This window comes from Diabrotica virgifera, chromosome 5 (genome assembly GCF_917563875.1).
Source record: "Diabrotica virgifera virgifera chromosome 5, PGI_DIABVI_V3a".
Lineage (NCBI taxonomy): Eukaryota > Metazoa > Arthropoda > Insecta > Coleoptera > Chrysomelidae > Diabrotica > Diabrotica virgifera.
Genome location: NC_065447.1, coordinates 235,652,414 through 235,676,017, shown reverse-complemented (window position 1 = coordinate 235,676,017; position 23,604 = coordinate 235,652,414). Strand labels below are relative to the sequence as shown.

General features: G+C 33.6%; 1 protein-coding gene across 3 annotated transcripts in view; it reads left to right on the top strand.

The window, feature by feature from the left end:
- The window catches only part of LOC114331755 (probable multidrug resistance-associated protein lethal(2)03659), a 243,736-nt gene that overhangs the window by 114,960 nt on the left and 105,172 nt on the right, over positions 1-23,604 (top strand). For all 3 annotated transcript variants that reach the window (XM_028281392.2, XM_028281390.2, XM_028281391.2), the window contains exon 4: positions 15,038-15,468. In XM_028281392.2, the coding sequence (XP_028137193.2) occupies positions 15,038-15,468 (431 nt within the window). The remainder of the gene's footprint in view (positions 1-15,037; positions 15,469-23,604) is intronic.

Here is a 23,604-nt window from a genome sequence, read left to right as displayed (position 1 = left end):
AAATCATATTTGGAACAATTTAAGTTGAAAATGGCGTAGATATTGAACAAAAACAATTGCTACAAAATCAATCGGGTCTTACGCTCGCGCCATTATCGCATACATACTACCTTAAATATTAACTTTAGCAAAAAAATTAAATAAACTAAAATTGTGTAGAATTCAATTCTCTCTATTTTTGTATAGGAACATTTTTGTCGTAAAACTAACAATAAACGAGATAATTCAATAATTATGCTCTATTTATATATAACTGTCATTATTTTCCGATATAACTCGGAAAATATCGATGGCACGAAAAAATTGTAAAAATTGAAATGATATAAAATTACATTTTCAACAATTTTGGTTGTTATACTTTCTGTCGAAAAGTTGAAAATGGCGGAGATATTGAGCAAAAACGGTTCTCGTTTAAAATCAAGATGGCGGCTAACGCAATGGCGGAATTCAGACGATATTTTAAATTTACACTACTATTGACCCCCCTCTAAAATTAAAAAAAAATAAAATTTGGGGCAGCTCCTAATGCAAGGTTAGGCCTGTTATTCGTCTAACCCGACTGGACTATGAGTCACCCTCTCCAATTTGTTGTCGATCTATAGCGAAAACTAATTATTTTACAAAAAAAGTTAAAAACTTAAATCAAAAATCGTTCTCTACAAGTCCTACCTTCGAAAGTATTCAACTCGTAAGAGAATGGAGTGTTTCTTAGCTTTAAGAACGTGCTATATGCTCATCTACTGCGTTATACCAGAAAATATACTTATTCTAAGCCACCATAATGACGCCATTAACTTTCCACTAACATTTTTAAAATCACAGTTCAATTTTTGTTGATACTCTTCCCATTCCAACGCTCTTTGTAAACTCAGATTTCTGCAATCGTTAAAATGTCTTTCTTAAAATAAACCCTGATTATTTTTAGTTTTGTACTCGTTTTCGTTGTCGGTTGCAAGCCACATATTTAGCCTTATTTGAGTTAACAGTAATTCTTTTTGCTTTTCCGATGTGCGAATTCGATTTAGCCAACCTCCACGTTGTCAGACTAAATTACTGTATCAGCATATCTGATTACGTCAAGTAACTTGCCATTTATTTTGATGCTGCTACTCTAGATTTCCTCCGGAGTTTTAAATATTTGATTCGGATATACACTGAGAGAGCTAGCGACGGAGCGGATATATTGTCGGAGTTCTTAAAATGTTCACGAAATATTTTTGAAACAACAAGTTCATTATTCTCTAAATATGTAGCATTGTATTTTTCTTGAATTTAAATTTAAGTTAGGGATTTACACTGACGCATTATTCCTTGATTAATTTTTATATCGTTAATTTGCACTTGTGCATAATATGACGCCCGATAACTGCTTAAGCACTACAAGCCCTCTTTTTCGAACGTTCATATCTAATACTCTTTGAAAAATAATTAATCTACATAAAGCTATACATAGTCAAACACCCACGATTTGAGTTCAGTTCATAATTTACTGCCACGATGTCTGCTGACGTGAATTTATAGTTGTAATCGAGAACTCCTGTTTAAAGCGGTAAATTCATTACGTAAAATAGAAAATATAGAAAGATTTTCTTATCTTCTCAGGGTCCTCCACTGGACTAGCATTCAGTGGCGAATATTGTCGGAGTTTTAAAATATAGGAAATATTTTTTAAATAAAATATTCTTTATTTTCTAAATGTAGAATAAAAAAAGAGGGTGGATTCGGCCAATTCTTTAAAACTAGATGCAAAGTTTCTGTTATATATACACCAAATTATACTGTTTTCTATACTTTTATAATAGTATTTCCAAATATACTCAACCAAACTTACATGGAATCACTATGTATTTGAAACGTGCAGTTTTTAGAAGCTATAGGTCTAAGTATTTTAGTTGAAACGATAAGAAGAGTTATCGTGCCCAAGGAATATATAGCAGAAGAAAGGTATGGAATCCAAAATTAACTAAGTATCACAATACTGATCTCGTAGATTGGTGTCTTCAACACCAAATCTGGAACATTGAAAATTGGAAAAGTGTGCTATTTTCAAACGAAAGTAGGATGTAAAATCAGATGATTAACGAATTTGTGTACTTAGAGGACCAGGAAGACAAGCAAGAACGGAAAGTGACAGATTTGGTCACAAATATAAAAGAGGGAGGGTCATGTCCTGGGGAGGAATTATCATCGGTAAAAAAATCCCTTAATTTTCATACAACCAACTTTAATAGCTCGCAGGTATATTGATTTGGTTCTATAACCTGTAGTTAGGCTCCGGAGAGGTACAATGAAAGAAAATTAAATTTAGCTTTAGGTAATTCGTTTAAAATACTAAAAAATATCATAATATGGTTCCACATACATTTGTTTGAGTGTATTGCTTTATATGGGATTAAACAACAATTTATTGTAAATTACCTCCTCCATGAGACTTTTTTTATTCAGTTATTGATATCCTTTAATTTCCTCTTCTTGACCTTTTTTTGTTTAACTTAAGATTATTATATCTATACCTAGTCGTTATTATTACACAAATCCAGTATGTTGGGAGGGAAATGATAGGTCTGGATATGGACGGAGAGTAGGACAATGATTTCCACTGTATAGTATTAGAAGATACACCAAGGCTCCCGTAGATAAGAAACATACCCTGAAATACATCTGCCATCTATCGGTAGCTTCTTCTTCTACGGCACTACAGCCCAAATTGAGCCTTGGCCTCCTTTATTTTTTGCCTCCACTCTTGCTTGTCTGTGGCTGCTCTTCTCCATACACGGACTCCTAATAGGGCTTGTACGTCGCTATTTACTGTGTCTTCCCAGCGCTTTCTTGGCTTTCCCTGCATTCTAGCATTCAGTGCTCTATTTGGTACCCTATCCTCTCCCATTCTTATCACATGCCCGGCCCATTGCAATCTTTTTATTCTAACGAAGTCTGACAGGGGTGCTTCCTTATAAAGTTCGTTGTTGTACCGACTTCTGAAGATTCCGTTTTCTCTCACAGGTCCTAGTATTCTCCTCAGTACTTTCCTTTCGTATGTATCGAGTTTGTTTTTGGATGTTTCTTTCAGGACCCAGCCTTCACTGCCATATCATGTTATTGGTCGAATTAAAGTTTTATAGATTCTCATCTTTGTATTTCGGTGGACACTTTTAGACCGGAATATATGGGAGAGGGCAAAATAAGCTCTGTTTGCCTGCGTTATTCTCTTCCGTATTTCTCCATCTTCTGATCCGTCGGCATATATTTCTACCCCAGGTATGTAAACTTTCCAACCGTTCATTATTTTTGTTTTTTCTGTGTTAATTTCCAGACCTAGCATTTTTGTTTGTGTTTTTAGCTCTGCGTATGTTTCCTGTGCTCCTGTTGATGTTCTACTCATAATATTAATTGTTTTGGCCTCATTAAATTTATTTCATTCGAAGTACCTGGCCTATTTTCTTGCCCAGATATTGTACTAAATTTTTTGTTTTCTCTTTAATTACCTTTCGTTAGTACTAACTAGTCGTGGTCGTCAGTAAGTAAGAACAAATTGAATTGTTAAGTCGTTTCCTGTAGTTATCAAGTGTCGCCAAAAAACGCCGGTTTCAGTTATAGTAAAAAATAAATTAACCCTTTCTCCCTCCTTCCTTCACCTTACTAATAACTGAAGACTTCTCGACCTACCAGTTAAAATAAGGTAAGAATTTTTTTTGTTATTATTTCCATACAGTCCGCTTTAAATTCGATTGCGTAATAGACCAGCATAGCCCAATCGCCACCCCATAAGTTTGGCCTTCTAGCCGGATCGTCTTGAATCAATTTCGTTGTTGCTTTGCCGGTTCAAGATCTGATCTATCGTATTTTTCGCATTGGATAAATTTATTTAAAATTATAATTGTAATCGGTATATAGTATATTTGTCGTGTTAAAATCTAATTAAATCGTAGTGTACCCTTTTTTTGTCGTGTATCGAAAAACCTTGTTCTTCGGTCGACTATAGTTGGAACATTGAATTCGTGTTTTTGCTTCTGAACCCATCGCTTAGTGAAATCGATTTTGATTAAGTAAATATATTTGATTTGGATATTTTGCAAACCTAAAAATAATTTGTTTGGATTTAGTTTAATAAAATTTTAGTAATTGTTGAAAAAATATATACACCTAACTACTATTCTTGACATATTTTGGGTTTTGTTCCATTTTATTTCTTCATCATTGATAATTTTTTGAAAGAATTTCAATATTTATTATTAAACATGCCTAAAAGTCAAAACGAACTAAAATTGGAGCGATTATGCTCTAAACGTGAAACTATCTTTCGTAGGGCTCAATTATGTTACGATGCCGGGTCGGCCTTAGAAAAAGATCCAGAAAATGCCTCAAAAATGCGTAACTTTGCAGTTAGATATAGTACTTTCGAAAAAACTCTATCAGAATATGAGGAAATTGTTCAAGATATCGTTATATTAAAACAAGAGATGGAGCCAGATGCTGGCGTTGCATACCATACGCATTTAGATGCATTTTATGATCTCTACTCCAATATTGAATATTTAGCTTCATTATTAATAAATAAACCTGCTGTTTTGAGTAATAATCCCAATAGTACTAATAATTCTACTATTAAAATGCCCAAATTTGAATTAGTTAAGTTTGATGGTGAAGATATATCTCTGTGGCCTGTTTTCTATGAAAATTTCAAACAATTTGTTCATAACAAAATAGAATATCCCAAGTCCGATAAGCTACAGTATTTGTTGAGTTGTATTTCCGGGAAAGCCTTGAAAAGCTGTAGCTCAATAGAACCCATTCCTAATAATTATGACATTATTTGGAATATGCTTGTTGAAAGATATAATGATAAAAAATATTTGTTTAATCTCTATATGGATCGAATTGTTAATTTTCGCGGTTTGCAATCTAATAATCCATCATATTTGGAAATATTTTTGGAAAAGTTTGATACTAATGTTTCTGCACTAAAACGATTATATCTCGATAATTTAGATGATCATATTTTAACTTATTTAGCTATGTTAAAATTACCACAAGATACCATAGATTCATTTGATTTAATAAGAAATAATAATGATTTACCCGCTTATGATGATTTATTGAAATTTTTACGCCAACGTAGTAAATCTCTTATTAAAAATGATAGATCAAGGAATTCCAAAAATAATTTTTCGTTTCAAAAACCGAACAAATCGTTTCATTTGCAAGAACAGAATACGTATTCCTCCATAGATTGTGTTGTTTGTAAAAAAGGCCCACATTTAATTAAAGACTGTAAGCACTTTTTAGGGCTACCATTTGAATCCAGATTTAAATTAGTGAAGGAAAATAATTTATGTTTAAATTGTTTTTCTTCAAAGCATCGAGTATCCAATTGTCCGTCAAAATTTTCTTGTGTTGTGTGCAAAGCTAGGCACCATTCCAAGTTGCATAAGCCAAATACTACTCGGCCTAATGAGAATGTTCCATTTCCCTCCACTAGTACTGAGCCTACCTCTGGTTCTTCTGATAATCCTTCTAGTTTACATGTCCGCCATTCTAAAAATATCCCAAATGAATCAGAATCGAGTTCTGTTAGTCTGTTTGGGACAATAATGGTTAAAGTTGTTGATAAATGGGGTAGTGCTCACAAGGTTAGATTTTTGTTAGATAGTGGTTCTTCTGCTAATTTTCTTACTTTTGATTGTTCCCGAAAATTAGGCCTAAGTTATTCGAAATTAAATTTGACAGTTTCTGGTATAGGAGGATCAACCACCCCGATAGTAGGTAAAACCAACATTGTTATCTTTTCCCATTTTGATAAAAAAATACAATATCCTATAGAAGTGTTGCTTATAGACACAATCTCTAATAAGTTGCCAGATCAACCAGTTGACAAAGACTGTATTAACAGTATAGAACACTTGAAATTAGCTGACCCGAATTTCTTTTTTCCTGGCAAGATAGATGGTATTTTAGGCTTATCTGTCTTTTCAAATATCATTGGTTGTAATAGAGTGTCATGCGAAGATTCTCTATCAGCTATTGAGACTAGTTTAGGTTATGTAGTCATGGGCTCAGCTGCACCAAATTTTGAAAAAATCCACACATATTTGTCTTTCGTCTGTAACCCTTTGTTGAATTTAGATTCCTTGGTCGAAAGAATGTATGAATTAGAGGATTTGCCCACTGTTACTAATAGTTCATCAGAAGATGAAATTTGTGAAAATTTATTTTTAGAAAATGTATGTAGAGATGCAGATGGTAGATACACAGTTTCATTGCCGTTCCAAAATGATCCTAATGTACTGGGTGATTCTTTTGTTCTTGCTAAAAATAGATTGTTGTCCTTAGAAAATCGCCTAGCACCAAACCCAGAACTTAGAAAACTTTACTGTGATATCTTTCAAGACTATTTAGACCAAAAGCACATGAGTTTAGTTCCCATTCAAACCATTGATTCGTTGTCGTATTATATTCCCCATCATTGTGTTTTTAAATCAGATAGCCCTTCCACTCCTTGTAGAATAGTCTTTGATGCCTCTATGAAAACTAGTAAAGGACCGTCATTAAATGAAATTCTTTATAAAGGTCCAAAATTACAAAATAATCCTACCACAATATTGTTGAATTTTCGTCTTTTTCCAATCGCAATTGTCGCTGATTTGAAACAAATGTATAGGCAGGTTAAAGTGGTTGAATCTCATTGTTCGTTTCAAAGAGTTTTGTGGAGATTTGATACCAATGATCCTATTTCTATTTTCCAATTAAATACTTTAACTTTTGGAGTAAAAGCCTCACCATATCTTAGTCTCAGGGTAATAAAACAATTATGTAATGACGAATCTAAAAGTTTTCCTGATGCTATCATCCCAATTTTAAGAGATATGTATGTAGACGATTTTATTAGCAGTTTTCCAAATGTTTCTGAAGCTATAGTTACACACACTCAGTTAGTGAATTTGTTTCAAAAAGGTGGTTTTAAATTAACCAAATGGATGTCGAACTCGAACGATCTACTATCGACAATCCCCGAACCCCTTCAATTGGTCAAAACCAAACAATTTGATAAGTCAGTCTCCAAAGTGTTAGGATTGCAATGGGAAGAAAAATGTGACAATTTTAGTTTTGGGTTAGAAATACCCTCATCGACCCGTTGTACAAAAAGAAACATGCTCTCACTTGTTGCTCGTATGTTTGATCCCTTGGGATTCCTATCTCCTATAACCCTCTTGCTTAAAATTTGGATAAAGAAACTTTGGACTCTAAAGGTAGATTGGGATAGTACCGTACCAAAAGAAATCGAAATAGCATGGGAAAAGTTTCAAAATGAATTTCATGTCCTATACAAAATACAAATTCCACGCCATATAGCAGTTACACCTAATTCGTCGTTGTCTTTTGTAGGATTTTCAGACGCGAGTGCTGCTGGATATGCAGCCATTGTTTATTCCAGGGTTGTTAATTGTACAGGTCAAGTTAAAGTTACTTTACTGTACTCTCAATCTAAAGTATCTCCAATGTCTAAAATAACTCTTCCTCGATTAGAGCTTTGTGGAGCGCTTCTTCTCTCAAAGCTTCTTTCACATGCTATTGAAACTTATTCTCCTAGACATAATATTGATAAAATTTTTGCCTTAAGTGATTCCATGATTGTATTAAATTGGATAAAGTCCTCAGAGAAAAATCTCAAAATATTTGTTCAAAATAGAGTTGTTACAATTCATAAGATGGTTCCGTCAGAGTATTGGTTTTTTGTTCCTGGAAAGGAAAATGTTGTTGATTGCGCCTCTCGAGGTTTGTTTCCTTCTTCGTTAGTCAACCATTCCACATGGTTTACTGGTCCAAATTGGTTACTGTTGGAGCCAGAATATTGGCCTATTCAGTCTGTCAACGGACAGGAAATTATGATTTGTGATTCTGAATATAGATCACAAACCTTCTTTGGTAATGTCACTCGTGTAATTTCTCCGCTGTATACTCTTATTGAATATTTTTCCAGTTGGTCGAAACTTTTAAATTCCACAGTATACGTATTGAGATTTCTTAGAAAATTGTCTTTAAATAAACGGATATCTCTATTTGATTTAAAAATTGCAGAAATTGAATTAATTCGAGCTGTCCAGCAAAAGCATTTTTCTGAAGAATATAAAGCCCTTTCTCAAAATCTCGTTGTAAAATCTTCCATACGTCGTTTGAATCCATTTATTGAAAATGGAATAATTAGAGTAGGTGGACGTTTGTCCAACTCCCAATGTAGTTTTGAACAAAAACATCCGATTTTGTTGCCCAAAGCCGATCCTTTAACCATTTTGTTAATAGATTATTTCCATAAATTGCATTTACATGCTGGAGCGTATTTGTTGCAAAATCTTCTGAGAACTAATTATTGGATACTATCTAGTCGTCAGGCCATCAGAAATAGAATTTGGAGATGTAATCGTTGTTTTCGTCTTAATCCTAAACCTACCTATCCTATGATGGCTGACTTACCCGCCGTAAGAGTCAATCAGGCAAAAGCCTTTTTACACACTGGTGTAGATTATACTGGTGCGTTTTCCATTACTATAGGAAAATATCGTGGCGTAAAAACTCAAAAGGCTTACGTATGTTTGTTTGTTTGTCTAAGTACGAAAACCATACATCTTGAATTAGCCTCCTCGCTCTCTACAGATTGTTTCTTAGCCACTTTCAAAAGATTTTTATCTCGTCGTGGAACGACGTTTCAAAAGGTTTTATATTCAGATAATGGCACAAATTTTGTGGGTGCCAAGAGAGTCCTCGATGAAATATATCAATTAACTACTTCAAAAACTTATAAAGATGCATTCCAACAGGAACTTAATAATACCAAAATTTCTTGGAAAATGAACGTACCTTATGGCAGTCACTTCGGTGGTATTTGGGAAAGCAATATAAAAAGTGTAAAACTTCATTTAAATAGAGTTGTGGGGAATCAAATCCTTACTTACGAAGAATTTTTAACTGTTCTGACACAAATCGAGTGTCTTTTGAATTCGCGTCCTCTTTGTGTTCAAAGTAACGACCCTGAAAATCCAGTCGCGCTGACTCCATCGCATTTTTTATGTACAGAACCTTTAGTGTCATTACCCTCGATGGATATTGATCTTGATAAAAATATGAGTACTTTGAAAAAATATAAATTATTAGATTGCATTGTTCAACATTATTGGAAAAGATGGCATTCAGAATATTTGTCTTCTATGCAGTCTCGTTTAAAATGGAACACTAACTCGAACCCTCCCAAAGAGGGAATGGTAGTTATAATAAAAAATGAAACTATCCCACCTTTACAGTGGCCTCTGGCAGTCATAGAGACTTTGTATCCTGGAAAAGATGGGATTGTTCGAATCGTAAAAGTGCGAACCAAGCACGGTAGTTACATGCGCCCAGTCGTTAAACTGTGTCCTCTACCCAGTCAATAAACTGGAGAGGATTTTTTTATTTTATTTGATAGTTAAAATTTTAGTTTAGGGTGATGGGTTCATGTGCAGACTTAGCATATTAAAATTAAATTAGTTTTCGTTGATTTTTCGTTTATTTTAAAAATAAACTCGGGGGGGCAGGATGTTTTGGCCTCATTAAATTTATTTCATTCGAAGTACCTGGCCTATTTTCTTGCCCAGATATTGTACTAAATTTTTTGTTTTCTCTTTAATTACCTTTCGTTAGTACTAACTAGTCGTGGTCGTCAGTAAGTAAGAACAAATTGAATTGTTAAGTCGTTTCCTGTAGTTATCAAGTGTCGCCAAAAAACGCCGGTTTCAGTTATAGTAAAAAATAAATTAACCCTTTCTCCCTCCTTCCTTCACCTTACTAATAACTGAAGACTTCTCGACCTACCAGTTAAAATAAGGTAAGAATTTTTTTTGTTATTATTTCCATACAGTCCGCTTTAAATTCGATTGCGTAATAGACCAGCATAGCCCAATCGCCACCCCATTAATATCATCGGCATGAGCGGCCAGTTGTACCGTTCGGTTAGTCAGTAGGTTTCCTCGTCCAGTTTGCATTTGCCTAACCGCATACTCCAGTGCCAGGTTAAACAATGTTGGGGCCAGCCCACCTCCCTGTTTTAGTCCCGGCGAAATTTTGAAAAATCTCTCCGGTGGTTTTGTCAACCCCCTTTCTTCGGAGGGAAATGGTTCCTGCTTGTTAATCAAAAACATTTTCATATGCAATCTAGGGTCGTTATCATTACATCAATCCAACATATTGGGAGGGAAATGACAGGTCTGGATATGGACTGAGTGTAGGACAATGATTTTTCCTGTATAGTATTAGGAGATACACCAAGACTCCCGTAAATAATAGGCATCCCTGAAGTACATCTGTCATCTATCGGTATCGTAGACGAGTATCGTGATGGGTAGTTTTTTCATGACAACAGACTCAGTAAAACACAGGTTAAAATAAAATAAATGTATTGAGAATATTTATATACAGTTTAAAATTAAAATAACAAAATAAAATACCATTCTATCTTTGCCCCGTTCCAAACGTCTGCAAAAGAAAAAGAAAATTGTATTTACTACTGTTAAAGGACAATACAATTAATGTAATCCAAGAAGCAATTACGCACAAACTCACACCTTACACTTCATTTCAGTGTAAGCACAAACACTCCCCACAATCAAAATATTAATAACTATACAGACACCCATACAACTCCGAATTGGAGATGACGGTAACCGTTCACTCCACGGCTACACGGATCCTATTCAATTACGAGCGGCGCATCTTTTCACTACAGAGTTCCACCACTCAGCTTGGCCTACCTGTTTACTAAACTGGTTAATCAGGGAGTCTAGAAGTTGATCGCCGCAAGACTGATTGTTCCAGGGTTGCCAGATGAAATTTCAGAATATCCCTAGACGGGAGCTTCAATTTCCCCTAGAAATCCCTAAATCGTATTAATTTGACCTAAAAAAGAAGAAATTGACAGATGATAGCTGTCAATTTAATTTATAACCTATAAAACACTATGTTTAATCCACTTTAATCATTGATTAGGTAATGTTTTAATGTTTACTTAGGAATATTTATGTCAGGGAACAATAAATAATGACAATAATAATAATATTTGAACAAAAAGATATTAAATAGCAACAAAAAATGGCGCCAGCACAGTTTAATAAATCCCTAGATTCCAAAAAAAATCCCTCCAGAGCTCCAAAAGCTTCAAAAAATCCCTAGATTCGGGGAAAATCCCTAGACATGGTAACCCTGGATTGTTCCTCTGTTCTCTCCTTAAATCTCGACTGCCCTACTTGGATACCTCGGAGTAGAAGTGGACATGAGTGGGATTGCGCTGGTATCGAAGAGCGTGCGGTTGTCTGCTGTTGATTTTATTAATGCCAGTAGGCTATTGATTATGTTCAAAATAAGAGAGCTAAAAGGAACTACAACGTTAACGGGATTTTATTGTCTCATATGGTCAATGGACCTCTAAATTAGAAAAAACCGCTGAGTGCCGCCATTTTAAAGGGGTGCGTTTTTTTAGAAATAAACGGGGTGAACTAGTCCCTAGGCACAGGGTGAATTAGGGTGAGTTCTATTCACTTTTAGTACAAACACGTCTACAGGAAAATTGTTCCAGGTTAAATTTATCATCGAAATATCACATTTTAACGTCAAAAATATTTTTTTTACAAAAATATATTCAAAAGAAAAGCAAGAAAAAACACGAAAGAAAGTAATATTGTTTATTGCCCCATAACTTTTTTCCATATTGATATATGTATAGGCACTGCTTCAGCGAAAATAACTTTCATCCTTCCTATTTAAATTGAAGTTTGGTAAAATTCTCTAAGATTTATCATTTCCGAAATAGGATTTTTCAGAGTTCGCCGCTCACAGCATTTTTGGGCAATTTTCCCCATTATTTCGCAAACATTGTTCTGTAACTTTTTTTCTACGCATTTCTAGGTATATGCAATGGTACATAATTTAGTAGAAATAGAAGTCAATTACTTTTAAAATGGTCTACTGTATAAGGTTATACGGCTCTTTTTTAGAAAGTTATGCTTTTTCAAAATTTCATACTTTTAATGATTTTTGATATTTTTAATGATTATTTTTTTAAATTTCTTATTATGACTTTTATTCTTGTACATTTAGGTATATACATTGTTGAATAAAAAAAATCTTATTTTCTTTACTTTAAAATGGTGTATTGCAAAAGGACTATTTTTAAACAAGATATCTGTAGGATATTCAAGGGTATCCGTAATTAGAGAAAAATTTTAATTGTTTTTATTTTTTTCAATTAGAATAATATGATTACACATTATAACATAATTTTTAATTATAAACCACTTTTCTTAATAACACTTTTCGATATTATGAAATATAAAGATACTTTACTCTTAAACGAAATCCATATTTTTTAACATACCTCGTACACTATTGATAAAATTTTATATCTAATGATTGCATCTTAGATATTAGACTACGCAGAGCATTTTATAAAGAATAATTTTTTTTTCATAAAGTTTATATATAAATATATAATAATAAAAAAGTTTTCCACATGGTTCCAACTTAGTGGGACCTATTGCATGTGTATATGTCACATTTTGAAAAAGCATATCTTGTTTAAAAATAGTCCCAGAATTTTTTTACGATACACCATTTTAAAGTAAAGAAAATAAGCTTTGTTTTTGTTTTAGAAAATGTATATTTGTATAAACATCGAGAAAAGGAGTACGACCGTTAATCCAATATAAATTAAGGATCACTCGAAGAGTGGTGGGTTTTTCGGTCAATAGGTGGAGAAATAAGACAAAGAAGGTGGCTACTTCATCTATTTATTCGAAGACGTTTCGCTCTCTAATCAAAGAGCATGATCGGTTCATCTAAAAAGAATAATATGAAAAACCAAACATCCAAAGAGAAGTTAATACAACAGTGTTACCTCAAAAAGACATGTAGCAGTCAAAGGTATAAAATTGTAAAAAAAGCTTGAAACAATGAACCATTGAATCGTTAGGTTGTAGAAACAATCAATAAAAAGTACAGTTTACAGTTTAACAAAGACTTTGAACAGCAAAAGCAGCATGTGGTTATCATACATGTGATTAAAAAAAATATGTAAAAAACTTGTATTCGCCGAGAAACTAAGTAAGATCACAAGATCAACCTTCCAACAAAAGCATATTAATTTAGTTTGATTTTGACTTTAGGTAACATTATTAAAATGATTATAGAAGTTAATAGTAGTAAAATTTATAAAAAAGGTATTAAAAGTTACCACAAAAGCTTCTACACTATTCAAAACCACTCGGCAAAATGGGCATTTCTAAAGACAACGAACCATCCCGTAAAAGACAGTAACCTTGAAGTCAAAACTGACACAACAAGGCGAAATACTAACCGCTAATGCATTTGAGCGGTAAATTTGAAGATGTAATATAATATGGTAAGAAAAACTTGTTGTTTGTACGAAACATTATAAAGAAAGCAACAAATGGTTAGTAAACACCATTTAACTTTCAAGGAATGGTTCGAGGAAAAAACAAACTAGTGAGGACGATCTTTCCATATTACCATACAAGTGACTTGGCTTTAGCTGGCTAGCCAGCCAAAAACAAGTATAAATTTAATTTAACTTCCACAGTCCAAGGTTCATAATATTATAGAACTGAGTAAGTAATGAGAATTAATGAATCCAATTAATTTAAAATTTCATTAAACTATTTTATCAAAAATTTATTTCCAGCAATAAATATTTAGTTAATAATAGTTATGGTTAAAGTAAAAAATTTTTTAAATTGAATTTATTTAAGTGAAAATGTATACAGAAACACACCATAGGAGACAATATTACAGTAAACTGACAATGACTAATTCTGCAATATTAATGCATGATAAATTTGGCTCAGGTTACTAATGTCCATTCTTTTATTCGGGGCATTGGGGTGCTTCTTTGTCTTATTTCTCCACCTATTGACCGAAAAACCCACCACTCTTCGAGTGATCCTTAATTTATTTTGTATAGACATATATATACAATAAAAAAAGTTATAATGAGAAATTTAAAAATAATCGTTAAATACTTATATCAAAAATCATTAAAAGTATAAAATTTTGAACAACCATATCTTGCTTAAAAATAGTCATACAGCCTTTTACAATAGACCGTTTTAAAGGTAATTGACTTTTCTTCCTACTAAATGTAACATTGTATATACCTAAAGCTACGTAGAAAAAAGTCACAGAACAATGTTTGAGAAGTTACAAGGAAAATGGGCCAAAATCGCTGTGAGTGGCGAAATTTGAAAAATTATATTTTGGAAACTATAAATCATAGAGACTACTACTAAACGTCATTTTAAAGACTAAGGATGGAAGTTATTTTTTATATGAATCAATGCCTATACCTCTATCCCCGTGGAAAAAAGTTATGGGCCAAGAAACAAAATTGCTATCTTTTGTGTTTTTTTCTTGTTTTTCTTTTGAATATATTTTTGTAAAAAATATTTTTGACTACAAAATGTGATGTTTTGATAGTTAATTTAACCTGGAACAATTTTCCTGTAGATGTGTTTGTACCAAAAGTGCATAGAACTCCCTAATTCGTCCTGTGCCTAAGGACTAATTCACCCCTTTCTCAAAAACGCATCCCTTCAAATGGTAGCACTCCGCGGGTTTTTCATACTAAGAGGTCCATTGACTATATGAAACAATAAAACCCCGTTAACGTTGTAGTTCCTTTCTAAAATACCTAATCAATAGCCTACAGGCTGAAGGCATATTATTACAACCTGTCGAACTCAAATACTGGTCAAATTCAAACTGGTATATTCCTGCATTATCTTAGTGAATATTTGCCGAGATTTTTCTGTAAAAACATCAGTGATGTTGGACTACAGGGGTACCGGATTAAACAGGGGCTGCATTATCGGAGATCCATTGCATATACATTGAAAAAATATTAAAAGTCGTATTAATTAATCTCTTAATACTACATATATTATCTTATTATAATTCTCCATATGTATTTAAATTTACTTTTCTCTTATTATTGTTTTTCTTTTAGTATAGTACGACCGTATGGAATGAGCAAATTAATTGCATATTTCGACAAAAAACAGCAGACAATATCAGAAACACAGGCATTCTACTGCGCGAGTTTAGTAATATTTATCAAATTCTTCTCGGTATTTTACACCGCTAACATCAACGTATTCGAACTGAAATATTTATTAAGACTCAAGACATCACTGCAATCCCTCCTGTATGAAAAGTTGCTGAAGCTTTCCTCCAACTCGATCTTAGAGACCAGCTCTGGAAATCTAATAACAGTCATGACAAAAGATATCTACAGTATTGAGACGAATCTTTGGGTGTTTAAAGAATTTGTAATATTTTTCGTACAGACGACGACCGTGTTCTATTTATTATATAGCAGGATTGGGGTAACTGCATTCGTGGCCGTTGGAATGTTTGCCGTAGCTCTTCCCGTACAAGGTAAGAAATTATTTTATTTCTTTATTTAAGCTTATAAATATACCACATGTACCAAAAATACCGATAAATATAGAAACCTTGATCCAATAAGTAGAACCGGATTTATTGCAAACTTAGTGCAAACACATTGCAAAATTATAGGCGAGGAAATAAAGCCATTGCACCTCTAACTTTTTTAAAGTAAGACAGATCGTTATGCAACCTTATGTATTCGATTCAGGAGAGCTACTAGAATGGGTACGCCAGAACATCTAATCTATCTATTACAACAACTTTAAGTAAATTACACCGCTAATGTAAGAGTTAATAATGTGGTTTCGAAAAACTTCAAATTAAAATCTGGAGTGCCGTAGAGATGTATAATATAGGGATGGCGGTTTTTGACAAAACACCGGTTTTCGGTTATACTGGTTTTTTTTGCTTACGGTTTAACCTGGCGGTTATAACCGGCCAAAAAACCGGTTTTTGGAAAAACCGGTTTTAGGTTTTTTAATCCAATAGCTTACAAAGTTACATTTACAATACACTTTAGTTTGCGATACTCCATTCGACTCGATATCAATATGATCAAAATTAGTACTATCGAAAGAACATGTATTACTTTTAACACGTTTGTATATTTGTAGAATAGGTACATTTTAACTCATTTAATACTTCCTGTATGAGTGTATTGTTTTGAAAACGTAGCGAAATTCTTGGAGATTCGTATTCGTAATCAGTAATTAAATATTCATAGTCAGAGCATTATTTTTGGTAATCAGAAAAAGTCATTCACCCACTTTCAATGTCAAGAGTTAAGTGTGAAAAATAGATGATGTTTGCGTCTAATTCAACCAGATCACTTCTTATGTAAATATTATGATTACAAATACCTTTTCAAGGAAATATTATAATAAAACAATAATTGTTTCTGGCTGATGTGAGATTGCACTTTCAGTTTGCTTCTGTATTTTATAAAATAAAATAAAATTTGAATTATGGTTTTGTTTGGAATAATTACTTTTTTTTATTTATTTTTTTTATTAACATCCAAGTTTTTTTACAATCTGTTTTACAATGAAAACAATAAGTAAAATTGTTTGTCTTTACAATGGCAGAGAGATGTAAGGTCCAGTGACCAAAGCATCACGACACACACATTACCTTGTTTACCGGTGAGATGCGCACATACCCTGATACGCGAGCACGAAAACTAAAACTAAAACTGGCACAGAACACAATGGCTGGACGCTGTTGAAGGCGTAGCTTCGTCTGCTGTAGGCTCTGTCAGGATCGGTTAGGTAGGTCCAAGGGATCATATCGCTTCAATCTCTTCGCTTGTTGCTTGTTGAGAAGATTGTCTGCCAGGGTGTTTGGATGTACCCGCAACCTATTTTGATATTGTTCAGAAGATTTTTTGCACTCTTGGAGACTGATAGTACCTGAAGATCTCTATGTATTGCGTCATTATGGATGTACCAAGGAGCATTAGCGATTGTTCTTAGAGTTTTGGATTGAAATCTTTGCATTTTCATAATATTAGATTTGCTAGCTGATCCCCAGAGCTGCGAACCATATGTCCAAATGGGTTTTATTATTGTTTTGTGTATAAGCAGCTTGTTATCGATCGATAGGTGAGAGTTTTTTCCCAACATCCAGTAAAGTTTTCTGTATACAATTCCCAGTTGAAGTCTTTAAGTCTGCGAATGTTGCAAGTGTTAGGTCGTTGCTTGTTGGCAAGTCAGCCGTATATATTAGGTATAGGATCGGTCCGAGCACACTACCCTGAGGTACAACAGATAGGATGGGGTAGAGTTTTGTATAGGCTTCACTATATTTTACCAGATATCTCCTTTCTGTAAGGTATGATTGAAGCAGTTTGAAGTAAGTGTAAGTTACTTGAGAATAATAATTATAATTGGGATCCACAATAATACCTAATCTAATCCTAATCACCGTAAAAACCTAATAACCGGTTTTTACTTTAAAAAGAAAAAAACGGTTATAACCGGGACAAAAAACAACCGGTAAAACCGGTTATTGCGAAGTAAAAAAACCGGTTTTAGGTTTAAACCGGTAGGTTTTTCCCATCCCTAGTATAATATCCCCCATTCTATTCAATATATATAGTGAACACATTATGAGTCAAGTTTTTGAGGAATGGCAAGGTGGAGTAACGATAGGAGGAAGAAAAATAAAAAAACCTACGTTATGGTGATGACACTGTTATATTGGCGTCTTCACCAGAAGAACTGGAAGAAATTATGAATAGGCTAAGAACGGTGAGTACAAAATATGGTTTGAAAATAAATATACAGAAAACCAAAGTAATGATCATCGATAGAATCAGAAACAACCATCCGGAGATAAGAGACGTGGCAGGTTACGAAGTGGTCAGACAATTTAATTACTTAGGCTCCGTCATTACTAACAGTGAAGGATGCGAAGACGAAATCCGTAGGCGCATCATAATGGCCAGATCGGCAACAGGCAAACTCACAAAAATATGGAGAATACTGACATTACAAAAAACACAAAATTACGCCTTGTTCGAGCGTTAATATTTCCTATCACCACCTATGCTTCAGATACTTGGACTATCAAAAAAGCAGATTCAAAACGTATAATGGCATTTAAAATGTGGGTCTACCGGAGATTGTTGCGCATACCATGGACCGTACATCGCACAAATAATTCAATATTAGCCGAACTTAACATAAAAACTAGACTCAGCACAACTATCAACCAAAATATACTGAGATATTTAAGACATATAACTAGAAGAAAAATTAGGGACATGACTGGTTACTCTCCAAGAAGCAATTGGACGTAATATTACGACGTCTTAACGTTGGATTAAATGCCCCAACGTTAATACGCGACGTTGCGACGACGGTCAGAAAACCGCTATTTGCACCTAAGTGGGGAATAGAAATACGGATTGCCTCGACGTCCCCCTCTCGACTTCTCAGCTCGAGATATTTTATCGTCAAATTACGTTAGTTTTTCGGACTTTCGTCTTGTAAAGTAATAGTATAAAATTCTCTACCACAGAAGTACGGACGACACACTTCATTTTTACCAAATAGGTTAATAACGTTGGAGGATATTAAATCATCAGAAACTAAGATGCATGACGGCCTGTTGATACTTATTTAAGTAGGTTCCTACTCTATTCAGAATATAACCTAAGTGACTTGTATAATTATTTTATTAATCATCTGCCTCATTGCATAATGCGGTCGAAAATTTACAAACGCAAGGAAGTGTACTGTTAAACTAGGTATAAAAATTGCTAAAAACTGAAAGCGCCTCAGAAATTTACAGGTTAAATCGAACAAAACGGTAAAAATAGAAATAACCATCGTAATTAAAAAAACATATTATTATGTCCAGACTCATACAAAATTATCCTTGACTTATATATAAACAAAATTCGTTAATTAAAATCAAATATTCATTAAAATCTAGCAAAAAATTTGGCAAACATTATGTTTCAAAAAATGGCTGAACCATGGCGATCTTTCATTAATGGCGGATTTGACTCGCGACCTAAATTGCACTACATTTTAACTGATTTGGACAAGGACACCCCCTGCCGACCTTTAGTATAACCTATTTTTACCTTGCACACCTCGAATTTACCTATTGGTATACCTAATACGTCCTAAAGTAAGCGCAAACAACCTAATGTCTAAAAGCTTTTGATTTATTTTTTCCATGCATTTCCCCTTCATTTTGAGACATTGTTTTTCTCAAAGAACAACTTTATATTTTTTTAACTATATAGGTTTTTCATTCAATAAATTGTTATTGTTAATATACTGTTTATAGAAAAACTAGAAAAACCAAGTGTAAAAAAGTAAGGTTATGTTATGCAATGTAATATCTGTTATACTATAGTCATATAAGTCTAGATGAGTCAAGTCAGATAGGCCCTAATCAGCAAATTGTTATGTCGTTTTGTAGTTGGAAACTAAACAACCAATTGTCGAAAATTTACTTTACGACGTTGGATAGTCGTCGACGTTTTTTAGTAAATTACAGGTATCTTATAAAAAAGCTTTGACGTCAGGTTAACGTATACAACTTTACTTAAGTACTACGTTGTTATTACCTACGTTGTATTGTCGTTCTCACCTTGCCGCAAGTACACGCAGCAATCTACCATATACCTACTAAGAAAGCACCCTACGTCTCCTGAACGTTGGGTTCCATACTAATAAATACTCTGTAATCCCCGACGTTGAGCAGTCGTTAAATGTCTTCCAGTAAATTACATTGTAGTATAGAGGTTATACCCGACGTCAGCTTAACGTTAAACCTTAACCTAATAATTAACGTTGGTATTCTCAACGTTGGATTGTCGTTGTCCTCTTCCCGAAAAATACGTCTACCATACTCGATAAAACACCAACGTCCCTGAACGTTGGCATCTATCCTAAAAAATACGTTGTAATTCCCGACGTTGAGTAGGTAGTCGTTGATGTATGCCACTTAATTGCACTTATACTACAGATAGGTTAAGACCGACGTCAGCTTAACGTCAAACCTTATCCTAATAATTGACGTCGTTATTCCCGATGTCGGTTGGTCATCAGATTATATTACTTATTAGCAGCAACGTTGGTCCATAGGAAAAACAGACGTTGTCCTTGGTTAAGGCTTATTGTGAACCAATTTTGTCCTTAAATTTAACGTCCCATTAGGACAAAATTGGTTGCAGGTGGTAAAATTGCTACTTGGGTCGTTCTCCGAAGCAAAACAACACGCACAGGAGAGAGAGGATTGGATAGAAATAGTCAAACGACTTACATGACGCCACTACATCCTTACGAAGGAGAACAGATAGAGGAGGAGATCGATTCTGGAGAGCTTCAGGAAAGATGTTGACCTATTTGCATGAACGACAAATTAAAATTGCATTGTTGTAGGCGGAAAATGCATTTTCCAAAGTGCATATCAACGTGTTTAAAAAATAAAAATTCACAATTCGAAATAATTATGAAAATAAGTTCAATTTTTATATTCGAGGGTTTTTGAGGTCGCTGAACAGGAATATCATGTCGGCGAAGCTGGTGCCCAGTATCTACGTCGTCTCCTGGAGTTTAAGGGCCAAACCAGACGGGCCATTCTGCAGCGCTACTCTGTGGATCCACAGAGTGGTTGAAACAGGCGGTTTTCTAGCGCCAGCTACTGCGTTGCGAAGTGGATCGTTTGGAAGGGTGCGGCGTTTAATGTAATGGGTGAGAAAAAACATTAAGTTTGTTCAAATGATTAATAACTTGCCGGCTAATATTTTTTTAAAAAAGTGTATACATCAAAATCAGTGTTTGTAATGTCCATGGTTTTAAATATTTTATAAAATTTCCAAGCTTTTGAAAAAATACCAATAAATTTTAACTATTTATAATGGGAAATAAGCCACAATATTATTAAAAAATGATTTTTATTAACGTTTCGACTCCCAAATCGGGTGCCGTTGTCAAAATACAAAATACTACTAACAGCAAAAAAATGTTGTTGCTTAGTAAAAAAAAATTCTTCTAATAATTTATTTAATTTGACTCATTTATATCGGCAATTCAGATACATATGATACATTTTAAAGTAGAAGACTTTAAAATGATATTGCCAATATTTATGAGTTGCGTTCCTGGGACGACTTTACTGAAAGATAGTTCATTCGATTAATTTAAATCAACCCCAACTCAAGAATATCCGTCACAAAAAAAATCATAGCATGTGATCTGTCTTTAAAAAGACAACCACATGCAACGGTGATATTAAAATTCTCGCGTTAGAGATCTCATAGTAAATCACGAGGGAAAACCAGGAAAACCTCGTGATACTATCCCGACATCGTAAGTATTTGGTCTTACATTTAAATTACTCTCAAAATTAATACCAAATTCTGACTTTACTATAATTTTTGTTTAAATTAAAAATAATATCAATAATACATGGATATATAAGTAATACTAAAATATAAAATATGTACTAACTCGACTATTGACTTACTAATTGTGGTATTTTCTTTCTATTGACTTCCTCTTTCAATATGGGTATCCACATCCTACTGCATTCCACCGAGGAATTTGCGACACAATTGGTTTCGTTTAGCATAATTAGAGCCGCTTCTTTGATTTTTCTCTTTTTACTATCTGTTTCTTTCAGGACTATACTTGAATCTCTCCACTGAACTCTATGTTCATTATCCCATGCGTGTTGATATATTTGAGATCTATCAAACTCTCTATTTTTAATATAAGATTGATGTTCACTTATTCTAACGTTTAATGGTCTTGATGTTTCACCTATATAAAACTCTTCGCATTCACAAGGTATTTTATAAATGCAATTCTTTGTCCTTTCTTGTTCATTGTTTGGTTGAGTCTTAGATAGAATAGATCTCAATGTGTTGTTTGTTTTGAATGTTGTTGAAATGTTGAATTTATTTCCTATTGTTTTAAGTTTCTCGGATAGTCCTTTTATGTATGGTATTGATATTTTCCTCGTATTGTTTCTTGTGAATGTTGTAGGATCCCGTTCTATGTTGTTCTGTTCCATTCGATCCAATCTTGACAATTCCTTATTTATAAACGATAAAGGATAATCATTTTTTAATAAAACAGATGTTAAGAATTGTTTTTCTTCTAAAAATGAATTTTCTTTAGAACAAGTAATTTTGGCTCTATCATATAAGGATTTTATGATTCCCATTTTAACGTTGATGTTGTGATTTGATTTGTAACTGAGATATCTGTTGGTATGTGTTGGTTTTCTATACACTTGAGTCTCATATCCAGTATCCTTCTTTGAGACTAAAACATCGAGGAAAGGCAGGGTGTTATTATATTCCTTTTCCATTGTAAATTTTATTGTCTCTTCTTGATCGTTTATAATATTCAGGAATGTATCCAACAATTCTGATCTATGAGGCCATATTGAAAACACATCATCTACATATCTCCACCATACAGTGGGTTTTCAATTTTGTTTAGAAATGATATTAGTTTCGAAATCCTCCATAAATATATTAGCCAATAATGGAGATAAAGAGGAGACCATTGCTAGACCAAAATTTTGTTTATAAAATTCATTATTTAGTTGAAAATAGGTATTATTAGTAATAATGTCAATAACTCCATTAGAGCTGATACATTTAGTTTTGTCCTATTTGTCAATGTATCATCATTATCTAATTTAGTTTTGATTATGTTTAATCTAACAATAAAAAACTGAAAACGTTTGTTTTCTATACTTCCACAAAATTTATTATATCTAAGTGACTACAGCTGTTTCGGCGGAGTGCCTTTCTCAAGTAATATAGTTTACAATGTGTTTGCCTTTTTAATCTTCAACTGAAGAGGTTGAGGAGTGGGGAGCTGTTTGTCTCGAGTTGGTCATTCAGAATTATATCTGTATTTTTCAGTTTATTAATTTCCATAGATTCTAAAAAAAAATAACTTAAGGCCTTTATTTTGAATATGTAGAATTTTAAACTCTTCATTGAAAGAATGATTATGATCTAGAAGGTGAAGTGCGTATGTAGAAGTGTCTGTTTTTCTATTGTTGAATGCCCTTTTGTGTTCTGCTATCCGTTTGTCAAAAGTTCTGCCAGTTTGACCGATGTACGTTTTCGGACAGTCACCACAAGTTAGTTTGTACACACCACTCTGTAGTTGCTTTCTCTTTCGGCTTTTATTGTTCTTAATATATTTGCTTAAGTTGTTGTTAGTTCTGAAAGCTGGTGTTATTCCTTTCTTTTTTATGTATCTGGCTATTGTTGTTGTTATCTTGCCAGTATACGTGAGAGAGCAGAAGGTACTGGGTTCTTTCTGTGGTGGTGGATACACTAATTTCAGGGCTTTCTTATGGAGTTTTTGGTTTAAAATTTTGTTAACTGTTTGTTCGTTATAGCCGTTGTTTACTGCTATTTGTTAAACCAAATTTTTTAACCAAAATTTTTAACAAAATTTTAAACCAAAAACTCCATAAGAAAGCCCTGAAATTAGTGTATCCACCACCACAGAAAGAACCCAGTACCTTCTGCTCTCTCACATATACTGGCAAGATAACAACAACAATAGCCAGATACATAAAAAAGAAAGGAATAACACCAGCTTTCAGAACTAACAACAACTTAAGCAAATA